The sequence below is a fragment of the Pholis gunnellus genome (assembly GCF_910591455.1).
Source record: "Pholis gunnellus genome assembly, chromosome: 4".
NCBI lineage: Eukaryota > Metazoa > Chordata > Actinopteri > Perciformes > Pholidae > Pholis > Pholis gunnellus.
Window position 1 is genome coordinate 6,075,775 of NC_136530.1, and position 12,463 is coordinate 6,088,237.

The 12,463-nt window shown below is 41.7% G+C and overlaps 1 protein-coding gene across 3 annotated transcripts in view; it reads right to left on the minus strand.

The window, feature by feature from the left end:
• The window catches only part of ssbp4 (single stranded DNA binding protein 4), an 85,550-nt gene extending 74,749 nt beyond the window's left edge, over positions 1-10,801 (minus strand). For all 3 annotated transcript variants that reach the window (XM_079158306.1, XM_079158310.1, XM_079158307.1), the window contains exons 1-2: positions 10,673-10,801; positions 650-722 (exon numbers count right to left, since the gene is read on the minus strand). In XM_079158306.1, the coding sequence (XP_079014432.1) occupies positions 650-722; positions 10,673-10,728 (129 nt within the window). In that variant the 5' untranslated portion in view covers positions 10,729-10,801. The remainder of the gene's footprint in view (positions 1-649; positions 723-10,672) is intronic.
• Positions 10,802-12,463: the final 1,662 nt, after the last annotated feature.

The following is a 12,463-nucleotide window of genomic DNA, read 5'->3' on the forward strand; positions in this document are numbered from 1 at the left end:
TCTCAGCGTTGGGGAGTGTATTAAGTGGAGCTGGATAAAGCCAGTGGGGCAGGAGACGTGTTGTACAGGAGACGGCCTGGACACGGGACCATTAGCAGGAAGGATGTCCATTAAGGAAGAGGATGCAACACATTAGAGACATTACCTCTTCAACAGTTCAGGGGCCTAAAATGAGACTAATCAGTACAGCAGACCTGCGTCACATGGTCGTGTTTGGTTCAAATATTAAAAGGTAAACTTGATTTAACTTAGCAGGGACTGGCTTTTTGCTTCTCAAATGAGCAACATGTGCTCACAATATGTCAAACTGCTCTAATTAAGTAATGTTTATGATGACAAATTAGAGCTAATAATGAAGGGCGGGTAATCATATTTAGTAGCCCAACCGGTGCCATGTTTACATTGTCCCAAATTAATAAACACTCAAAAGAACATTGCTGTTGCTCAGCAGCAGTAAATAAAAACAATTAAAATAACAAGTCTTGGGCTCATGATGTCTTAATATTGTCTTAGATTTTCAGTGAGATTGCACAACAGCTGCTTGAACCCAGAGCAACTTATAATGTGAATTCCATTCCTGGTCATACAATAGAGGGGGAACCACACTCACGCTTTACAAACAGGAAGTCAAACTGAAAGAACGTCTTACCTCTGACAGGAAGGTCTGTGCTGATTTCTGTGCGCCGACATGCAGCAAATACTCATACACATATAAAGCTAACCTGGAAAACAGAGAAAGAGAGAGAGAGAAAGGTGTCAGTGTCGAGGTATCACATTGTTTACACTTCCTCAGACTCTCAAAAACAGCACTCATTTGAAAGATTTTTTCACAATTAATAAAACACAAGGTCAAGCTCTTTCTTTGTCCTTAAAATGTGCCACACTTGCTTCATTCCAAGTAGCCCGTCAACGTAAGTCCCACACATGTGCACAACTGGCAGAAAATCATCACGGTGTCATTTTAGATGGCGCTTGGATAAAGAAGATTTCACAGTTTGGGGATCTTATACACTGTGGAGGGGTTGTAAATGTGTGATGTAAAGCTCTGCAGCTCTGGGCTAAAGAGCCTCCGTGGCACTCGGCCATATCCCTGTGGTTTTAGGAACTCTGCTGTTGAGGCACAGAGGCTGAAAACAAGACAGTGTAGACTCCGAGGGAAACACGGACAGAGGACACGAAAAATATCCTCAGGCATGGCTGAAGTCGGATTCACCAGGCTGCTTGTTGGATTCCTGTTATTTTTAGGTGTCACACATATGTTGATGCCGATTTATGCATCAGATATATATCTATATATATCTATATCTATATCTATATCTATATCTATATAGATATAGATATATATAACAAATATTACTTAAACAAACTCACAGAAACATAGTCATTAAACATATATTGGCTTATCAAGTTGTAACAGATAACCGGCAGACATACAGAAGAGCAATATGAGCATCTAAATGGAGTTAAATCTCACATACTGACAAGAGTTGAGTCAAAAGCTCTATCTCTCAATTTGCATTCTTGCGTACTTACACTTGCTATTCTGAGTGCATAAGTATAAGTATGGCAAAATGCAGTGCCCGGATGGTGTACTCACAACGGTCACAATGTTGAGTGTGGAAGGCGGAAAACACTTCTCACCCTCAATCGTTGCCGTCTTGGCTACGAAGCTAAAGGGGACGGACCACCAAACTTGTGAAAATGGCTGAGACGGGCAGCGTATTGTCCACCTCGCGCAAAGAAGTACATAGTGTACACAGCGTACTACATGGAAGTGTAACGGAGGATTCCGAATTGAGACACTGCAACAAACAAACATTGCGCTAAAACACCAACATCACTGACTCTCAGTGGGTTCATATCTAAAAACAGGCCTTTGATTTAGTGTTAGCAAAAAAAAAAATGTCTTTATCAAAAACGGCGCTTTCCTCCTTGAAATGGCTAAATACAGCACAGCATGTATCAACGGTGGAAACTGTCATTGACAGGAGAATAATGCCGAGTGTACTCGATTGGCCACTTGAACACTTCAGTCATGCAAAGAGAAATAATTATTATTTATAACTAATAATGTCTTTTCAATTGACTGTTATATGACAAGTTGTGCCAGTTTTTAAATTTTTCTGTGTAATTTGTTGATACAAAGAGTTAATGTAATGTTTTCACATAGCAAGTAAAAGTCTGGTTGCCTGGCAACAAGATGAGCAGACTCCATGAAGTCACTGCTCCCGGCTAAGAAATGGTCCAATACATAACCCCTCGCAAACGCACAATGGGTCTGTTTTTACACTTCAGTGTTTAAAATGACTTAAACAAGCGTTTTTTAAATTCTTAATTAATGAGCTTAAGAGGTGCTGGTAGTTGCATTTGGTTATCTTCAGACAGAGCGGTTTTGAGACTTTATGCTAAGCTAAGCTAAGCTAACAGTGTCCTGTTGACGTAAAGGTATCAGGGTGGTATTTCCTCAGCAAATACGTGTATTTCCCAAATGTTGAACAAAGGCATGTCTTAACTGAAGAAGCATAAAAAGGGCAGAAAGTTGCTCTGAACCCGATCCACTAAAACTGAACCATTTACATTTCACACTGTGTGATTTTTTTGGGGGGGACCAGATCACGACTCTCTCTTTGTCTCCACAGCGGACTCATCCTTGTTACTTGTCACCATCTTTGCCTTAACTCTGCTGCCAACGCTCATCCCCGGTGAGACAAGAAGGGATCAAGTCTACAGCAGCTGGGCCCCGACTCAAGACTCAATCGAGGAACAACTTAATAACGACAATGTTGTCCTCTTATTCTTCTGCGTCTGCAACTAAACCCATCAGGATCATCTCGGATATTCAGTATATATTGCCGAGTCCTCATGGGACTACACATGAAGCTGCAGAAAGACACACATGGACCTCTCACTCTGACCAGTCTGGACAGACATCACAGCCCAAAATCATCTGAATGCAACCGTCTCCGTGTCTGACACAAAGTGGACGTGCTTTTTCGTGTACGGAGGGCGACTGTTTTTATGCTGATCACATGCATCAAGGCCAGAGCAGACACAGAGGTATGATGTTTGAGTTGATACTGAATGAATCAATAATGAGCCAGAGTTGAGCAACCTGATTCATTATCTCCTCAAAGATACCACTGAATTTCACTGCAATGTCCTGACAACCCTCTGCTGAAAGAAAATGATCTGCTACAGCTGGTCCAAACCAGTTTCAACTAGCATTAGACACTAGATGCTATCGCATCTTCTGTTTCTCATTCTTACATCAGATACAACTGAATCAACACCCATTTCAGTTACGTAGTGTCAACACCCTGAAAAAAAAAAGAGGATTTATAGTTTGACAGAGTTTTTAATTACAGCGTGTATGTCAGTGTTTCATTAAAGAGGCGTCACCACTAAAAGGTCCGGTGAGCAGAAAACGGATTGTGAGAAGTCACAAGAAGGAGCAAACTGCTTGTTGTAAATTTTTAATATTGATCTCAAATGGAGTGACTCTCCTGGTATCGTTAAGTGAAACTGATCAGTGTCTGTCACGTTTAATTACGTGTTGTCTGAAAATGTGAAAAGAACATTTTCTGTCTGTGAAAGTGAGCGTGATGTCCATTCTTTATGTACATTTACATCCAATCGGCAAATTACATATTATAATGAAAAAGCTTATCGAGCTTTTCATAATAAACGCTGTATAAAAAACATTAAACAGTCAAAAGAAAGTATGAATATTAAATAAAAAAGAGCACTATCTATTTCTGCCATATCTTTGATTGGTGTTTTAGGGAGAATATTAACTGTAAATTTTACATAGAGGAGTTTTCTCTCAATTTTAGTGTAGTGGCCGCATGGGGTATTGCAACTTCTAGAATAATAATGGGATGTACCCCTAATCATTTTTTTGGGGAAAAGTAGCGGGTATGACGTTTTTTTTGTGTCACAACCCCCCAAAACAGATCTTTTTATTATCAGAATTTATTCCATTTGGTCCACTAACATTTCTGGCTCGGCCCGCGTAAGTCATGGACTCCCATGCTTTCACCTGGCTCGGTTGGAGGACTCACGTGTGCACGCTCTATCGGCCCAAACACGCAGATTGTTTTTACGAGGATACGCCCAGAGAGCAACTTTTATAGGAATGAAGGGGGCGCCATCCTTGAACATGAAAACACTGTTTGGATGTATTTTAGCGAGTAAAACAAACTCAAAAACTGTAAAAGTGTGTGAGTGTGGATAATATCGAAACTTCTCCAGTCAAACGATACTTGCATTTGCTATTTTTAGTGTTCAGATCTAGAAGAAAAAAAATATATATATTTGTATGGTTTGCTCGCAGCCATTAAGAGAACAAAAATAGGATTTAAAATGTTCGGCTTTGTGTTTTTTGGTCGTTCACTGAAGTAACCGTGAGCCTGAGCAGTTCAGGAAATACCCAGCGGCAGGCATCAGCTCCTATATACCCCGTCCGCACTGTACAGGATCGAACAGACATTCCCATGAGCATTGCAGCAATGCACTGAAATTTTCATGGCAGTCCCCTGGTGTGATCTCAGGGGCTCTATATGCCCGAGTGATGGGCACCTGCCCCGGCTGTAATGCATTATTTAAAAACACTCATTCAAACCAGGCTTCGGGGGACACCTTTTGTCAGAAGCAGTAAGTGTAGCTCGGTGAAGGAGGAGACTTTTTTTTTTTGCGAGCTGATGGAGCAAAGCCCGAGGAAGACCAGGTAGATAAAGGAGTCATGGGGGGGGTGTAGAGGAGAGCTGTGTCAGAGGGAAACTGAAGGTCAGGGCCTCAACTCTTTCCTCCCTGGATACTGTAAACCTGAATTCCTTTCTCTGTGAACTCTGCACTAGTTACACATGTCACTCAGGAATAAAAGATGAGATGCTTACAAGACAAACCACAACCACGCAGCCCACTCCACGGCTCGCGTTTCCTCTGCAACAAATTTCACGCGCCTCCTTCCTCGGCTGAAGTCGTCCGCAGATGAAATTTAACGATAACGTATTCTGATTCAAATTACATAACGAGAAGAAGATCCTGTCATTTAACCTGCACTTTTGACTGCTGACTTAATGTCACGGCTCATGATGTAAAGCTGCTGAGTGACTTTACATTCAAATAGAAATAAACCGTAAAAAGCAACTTGGAGGGGATCTAATGCACCTTTTTGCGATCTTCTTCCCCTTCCCGGCCCTAACCTTGTGCGGCCTAACTAGTGCTTTGCTCAATGTCCACACATCAAGGAGATCTCTCCCACTGCCTCGTCCCCAGGAAACACACCTGACATTTAGCCCCAGGCTGCCCCATCCAGCCCTCCCTTTTCCTTCGCTCGCCTCCAGAGACAAGGGCATCTCGGCTTAGTTTAGCCAGCTAAAGCACAGACAGTTAGCAAATTAACTTTCATGTCGTCGTTTCAATAATTCAGCAGCGAGGGCAGGGTGAGGTAAGGTATGAACGGAGGAAGTGATGGAGGAGGAGGGTTCAGCGGGGCTCGTTACGGCACACACTTTCATACACAATCTTTAACAAAAGACTAAACATGGACAGCATGCATCATTTATGTATTCAGAGGGGCACCGAATGTAGCACAAAGCGTAGCTGGATAAAAAAAAAAAAAACACAAAATATTATTTCCTAAATATTAAATATTTATAAACATCGTATGAAAGCAGAATAGATCTGACACTGTTAGTGGTGAACGGGTGTGGTTGCAGTGATGTTTCCCCCTTGAAGGCGAATGAGAGATTGGATGCCGGTTAGAGACACCTGTAATACTGTGAAGCTGTTTCACTAAAGCTTATTCCCACCGCACACACGGTTTATATTTGCTTGGCTTTGTTATGGCATTTCCTTTGTCAAAACAAATCAGTGTCAGCAGGCGTGTAAACACGCTTGGCTTTAGCCATGGGTTAATCCACACTGACACACACAAACATTTAGTCCTCTCACTTTCTACCAGCAGCGAGCTCGACTCCGTGACGGCTACCTATCGACACGCTCACCTGTGAACGTCCTCTAACCTCAAGAGTTTAACCGACGGATGACTTGCTCGTTTTCAGTTTTTTAATAAAAGAGGCAGAGCAGACGGATCCTTAACGGTGTGTGATGAGAGATCATATTGACATCGCTGACATAGTTTTGTTATCACCTCTTCTCCCACAGCGGTTAATGAGGACAGTGATATGAGGTAACTTTAACCTCAATAATCTGATTAAATCATTTGTTTTCTGTGTTCATCCTCAGGAACACATGAAGTCTTTCTTAAGTACCTGTTGTCTGTTGAGGCAGCAGCTTTTCTCTGTAATAAAAGACACACACACACACACACACACACACTTCTCTTCTGTGTGCTCTGTCGCCAAACTGATTAACAACTTCAGGCACGGAGCCTCAATATTTATACTGTCTCCTTTATTTCAAGTGAGAAAACTAACAAATTTGTTCGGATGCACCCAAAGCAGCTGACGAAAGGCAGCATTAATTGACTGTTGACATGTCTGAATGAAAGCAGTCAGCCAAAGGGTGCCGAGGGTAAATCAAGGGTTTCTTTACTTTTAGTGCAATGTTTCTGCCAGTGTTAGCGCGTAGCTCTTTATGCTCCTTTCAAAAGGGTAAAATGCAGATGGCAGAGCCATCTGTGTAGTATCAAAACCATGCATTCAGACCTGAAGATCCCCATTAAACTGCATGTAAATAGGTGGGAGGAGCCAGAGGAGGAGTGGAGGATGTAAAGAACCCCGTGTTTAAAACAAACTGATTAACTTGAAGTTCTTGAAGTTCCTTTCCCAAACAAATCCATCAACACTTGAAATCGCACAAAACTGTCTGTAAACAAACACGGAAGATTAGAAAATAAACGCAGGGAGCAGAATTATTTTGGAAAATTAAGAACGTGCTTTTAAAAAATGAGATGTTTGCTCCAGCTATTAAATGGGTTTTTTTTTTGTGAATGGCAGCTTTAATTAGGAAGCTGGATTCATCAGTGCATGTTTCAAAGAGGCTCCAGTTACTAAATAATAAGGTGACATCAATAGTGAAGCTGCTGTACCCCTGTTCAAATTAAATTAAATAAAACGCTGGGGAAAATAAAGTGTGGAGAGTAATTAATTTCTTTGGTCACAAGGGCACCAGGTCTTCCTCTGCTTTTATTAATAATATCATTATTATTATCAACGTTTTCTTTCCACAAAATGTCTGATCACAATAATGTTTCTCAAGGATGTGCAAAAGAAAACACTTCACTCGGCTGCCGATGAACTTAAGACAGTGAAACCAGGCAGCGATTGTATGGCGAGTCCTTGGCTGCATGGAGGAATCCACATTAATCGTGCAATGTACATGTGTTTTATGTTGCATTTCTGAACAGGTTAAATTCAAGCCTTGGTGTCAAGGCTTTGGAAAGAAAGAAAAACACACACACACACACACACACGCACGACTGAGCTTGTAACATTTTCTTAAAACTACTGTAAACTCTTCAGGTGGCTGATAACTGAGGCGTTCAGTACTATTAACACAGAGGTACATGCTGAACTACAGAGGAGCATTTGCTTGTTCTTATGAAGTTCTTTAAGTTTCAGACTGCACATCTGTCAACACCAGATCACATGCAGGAACTGTTCCAAGTCTGGCAACTCCCCACTCAAATCAACAAATCATCATCACAGGACGGTCGTAACACCAGGAGCTGATCAAACACACCGCAGAAACACCGACAACATCGCAGCAGTTGCAGGCCTTCATCACTGCTGCTAGAACTTGTTTAAAAGTTCCACTCTTTTTCTCTCAGGGTTAAACGAGAAAGTGATTAAAAATGATTATGAAGAACATGTTTCTTTTGGCTGTTCTGAAACTCTCAGGTTAATCCACAATTTCCCTGAAAAGCTTCCGCAGCTGGCCGTCGCTCTTAACGACACCAGGTTGCTAACTGAAACCAAATGGGGTAATAAAGTATGTTTGAAATGCTGTTATGTGTATGACAGGTTTTTAGAAAAGAAAAGTCATTGCAGGAAATACACAAAATCCCCGTCTGCAACTTCTTCCTCGTAGCAGCTCACATGCCCTGCACACACCTTTGTGTTGTCGGGTTGCTCTCACGCTGCTCTGGACAAATTACATTTACCTCCAGTCTCTACTTTTCAAACTTGTGTGTATATTCTAACTGCAATATGGCGCGACTTAGTTTAAAAAGGACAATAATAATCTTAAACAGGCACGCATTCATACATTATGGGTTAAAAACATTCTGTGGAACACAAGAAAAACTATTTTCTTCTGTAATTTGAACATGACCAGACTGATGCCAACCTCACTTTATGAAGCCAAGATAGATAGTATATTACCAACTTATAGTTTATTTAATAAAGTGTATGACTTGATAATCAATCCTCTTAGCAAGAGCTGCAGCTGTGATACTTGTGTCATCCCTTAAGAGTGAGTCAAGGCTGGGGCGCCCTCTTTTTAGTATCTGAATATGTAAAGGGACATATGAATATGTAAATATGAATATGAGCTAATTCAGTGATGCATCGAGGCAGCTGTTGTGAGCTCCACATTTACAAGGGAACATGTGTTGGCCCTGCGGGGCAGGTTAGGGTGACAAGACAGGTGAGGGGAGAGGGCAAGCGACGTCCATTATGTGTGGACAATACCGATAGGCCTGTGTCGTGCAGGAGGGCAAACCCACACACAGGCTTAACTAAATATGTACATGGGTTTAAAGAATAGGAGATTTACTGTGGAGTTTCTGATGTATGAAATGAATGCAAACAAACAAACAAGAGTTTTGTTATTCACACGCAGCCTTAAAAACAGACGCATTCATCATCCCCAGCTCCCAAAAGATTTCTTATAGGTTAAATTATTAATCCTCCTCCTACACTTTCATTTGAAATACATGCTGCCTCTGCACTGATTTCACTCCCAATAACACATGGAACATAATCCACACTCCCTGAACAAGCAACTAAAAGCTGTCTATTTTTTAAAAAAAAGACACACACAGCATTTAAATTATCCACTGCTTTCAATGAGTTGTAAAAAAAAAAAAAAAAAAGTAAGGAAGCAACGCTACACAAACAGGTGTAGAAGCAGCCCAACGTCTGCTGATGGTTCATATGCAATATTAAAGCATCATATTGGTTCAAAGGTCACTCTGCCTGCTGTTCATCCAGCCACATGGGACTGTTTTCATTTAGGATTCACTCCGCACAGACACAAACACACACACAAGGAGCTGCTCAATTTTCCAATAATCGGATGTGAATTCAGAGTGAAATTAAACGCTCGTGGCACCAGAAGTGTGCAAAGTCGTATTCGAGGAAGCTTACACTAAGCACATGAGTGAGGCCACATCTCTAGAAAGCTTAATCAATTGAATGTGACACGGCAATGCATCAAAAAATACAAGAGAGTCTCTGAAGAAATTTTGTTTCTATTACAGATGGATGAGGTGCTGTGGATCTGCACAGCCTCTCAGGACCTGACAGTGTTTTCTGGATTACAATTGCATCTCAGCAGGGATGCCTGCTCACTCCTCTAACCCTCAGACTGTTTAGTGCTTAAAAATAGCAAAAGGTGATGGAAGGCTGATCTGAAGCGCAGGGATGCAAAGGAAAGGTCCACATCTTTGAATGGCCCCATGCAGGAGTATTCTAGGCATGCCGTCGAAATAAAGAGCAGAGCAGCTTCATTCTACAAGGGACAGTGACATTTAAAAGTTGCATTGGCTTTTCTTTTCCATCTTTTATACAAAAGCAGTAATCCGTGCACTGGTGAATGTGCTTTTAAGTGAAAAATAAAAAGGACACTTAACACAAAATCGAGCTATAATGATGAAGTTCCACCGCATCTGAAATCACCCAACAGAGACATTTATTGTCTACGTTATTTCCACACACATGAAGAATAACATGCGATACTACAATCACCGGCTGGTCTTGTAATAGAAGTCTGTAATATTAACAGCTTGATGCTCGTGGCAGCATGTCTGCCCCAGTCGCGTGAGCTGATGCTAAAAAAAAAAAAAAAAGTTTACCACCGCTGTCTGGCTGCTGAACGGGACAAAACTTTTCCCTTCATCGCCAGGTTTGATTGCGCCCCGGCTTCACGCCTGAGAGCACACAGCTAAATAAGCCCGAGCGAGCTGCCCGTTTCTATTTCTAAAACACGAAATAATTCAACCAGCCGGCAGCTTCATATCCTCCGAAAGTTTACGAGAGGACGAGCGAGCAGGGACCAGCACCTCCACCCTTCACAGAAACGTGTTTTTACAAAGAAACGAATTAAAACAGCAACAAACCCCCAAAATAAAAAGGGCGCTTCATCTCCTTCTTCCAACGCTGCAGAAAGCGTGTTGTATCGCAACATTAAATACATTGTTGCAGCCCGAAATGTTGCAAGAAGTGTGCGCGCGTTGCACGAATGCACAATATTAGTAAATATCCCGTGCAACAAAAAGTGCAAACAGGAGGTAAAATGAAGGGAAACTAAAGTTTAAGAGACGCACCTCTAAGGTGGAAACCCCGCACGGAGGAGCGCACTTTCGTACAGTACACTGCTTTTAAATTACACTACCTAGTTTAGAAAGTTGGACTCCCCTCCAATGCCCCCCTCGCCTCTATGATAAGCAGGTAAAGTCCTCACGTATAGCGCGTAATTCACTTACTTTTCTCTCGCTTGGCTATCGGAAGGGACGACAGCTCCTTTACCTTTGGCGTACATGCTGGATTCTGTTTTAAGACTTTTGCCCCACTCAACACCTGTCAAAGAAAGCAGCCAGGAAAACGCTCCATCTCCATAGCTACCCCTTTAGTGTTTTTCCTCCCCCCCTCCTCCCCCCTTCTCCTCCCCCTCCCTCCTCCTTCTCTCTCCTCTCCCTCCCTCTCTTTCTCTTTTTTTTTCTTTTTCTTTTTTTTTTACATCTCCAACATTGGCCACAAATCAGGCACAGTTTCTATTGGGGGGACTTGAAACCGTCCTGTTGGATTTTTTTTTCCCCTCCTCAGCCGCTGTTCCGCAGACCTGCTGCTCCTCCCTCCGCTGTGCAAACGGTGGGGGCTCCTTAAAGGGAAACACACACTTCTTGTTTACTGACCTCAGAAACATGAGGAGAGAAGGGGGGAAGATGGGGAAAGGCATGCCGGGTAAAGGGCTCTACTCTAAACGGACTACAGCCAGCTCTTTTTGGGAGGCTGGCAATAGTCCTAATGTTTTTTCCCCCCTAAAAAGACATTCCAGGACTGAGGCTCCAATTCGATTTTTTACTTTGACTCACACCAATGAGGACATTACTGTCATTTTTAAAATGTTTGCACACATGCTTTTTGGAAGGCATTATTTCCCATATGTGTGATTTGGTCTTGATGTAACAAGTAGGCTATTGTTTTGTCATGACCCCGAAATAAGTGCTGCACCTTATGAGCTTAAGAAAACGTATAAAGTCAACGGACAAATTCTATTTTTTAGATGTTAGGGCTGTACCGAATAGTCCAAGGCTTCATTCATAATGCTGACATTCAAATTCTGAATCATTATTTGAACGCTGCTCCGGTATTTCTGCACAGTTGCAGATAAAATAAAGATTAGGCTACGCTAATATTGTTAGTATTATAATATTCATATAATTAGATTACAGTGGTGGCTGCAAAGCATTGTTGAATTGTGGTTGGTTGAACATAATATTGTGCTTCAAACCATATTTGTTGGCGTTTAGCCTTTTAAGAACTACATTTTCACTGCGGTCAAAAATCAGTTTGCTCTCCCGCTTGCTGCAGCGAGAAGGAGAGAAGGAGGCACGCAATGACGAGTTACATTTATTAAAGGAGGTTGATTTAGGCTGATGAAGACAGACATTCAAAGCTTCATTCGAAACCTGGTAAGAAGAATTGAATGTAAAAGAAAAAAGACATTCGGTAGTAACACTATAATGAAAACACACCAGAGCAGTGGCAAAGTTCGGTCGTTAAGAATCTGCGGCGATTTGTGACCAGAGAGCCAATCAGAAAATAGAGTTCTGCGACTCCTGTGACAGGTTGACCTGTGTTACAAACAATTTATACCTGCCTGAAATGCATGCGCATGCCTCCTGGCAGTAGAAAAAATGAAACTGCACTTTGACGCTGCCTGGTATGTTTCCGGCATTAGAGCAGTCTATGGCCCCAAGAAATCCTCAGCTGGTGTCAGAAGAATATTTAGTTTGAAGGAATAATGAGTTCTCCTTAGGATAGTGTGGTTCAAGGATTATTACCAACTCAATTGCTTGTCTGGAAAGACAGATGAACAAAGGCAGCAGTTCCAAATATAATCTTTTAATATTGTATAGTTCAACTGGTTTACCTGACAACAGAAGAAAAAGGAAAAGATGTTAATCCAGAGATCATAATTCGTAATTCCAATGACTAATAATCCAACAAAGGCAATTTAATTTAAAACACAAACATAAGGATGAAGAAACAAA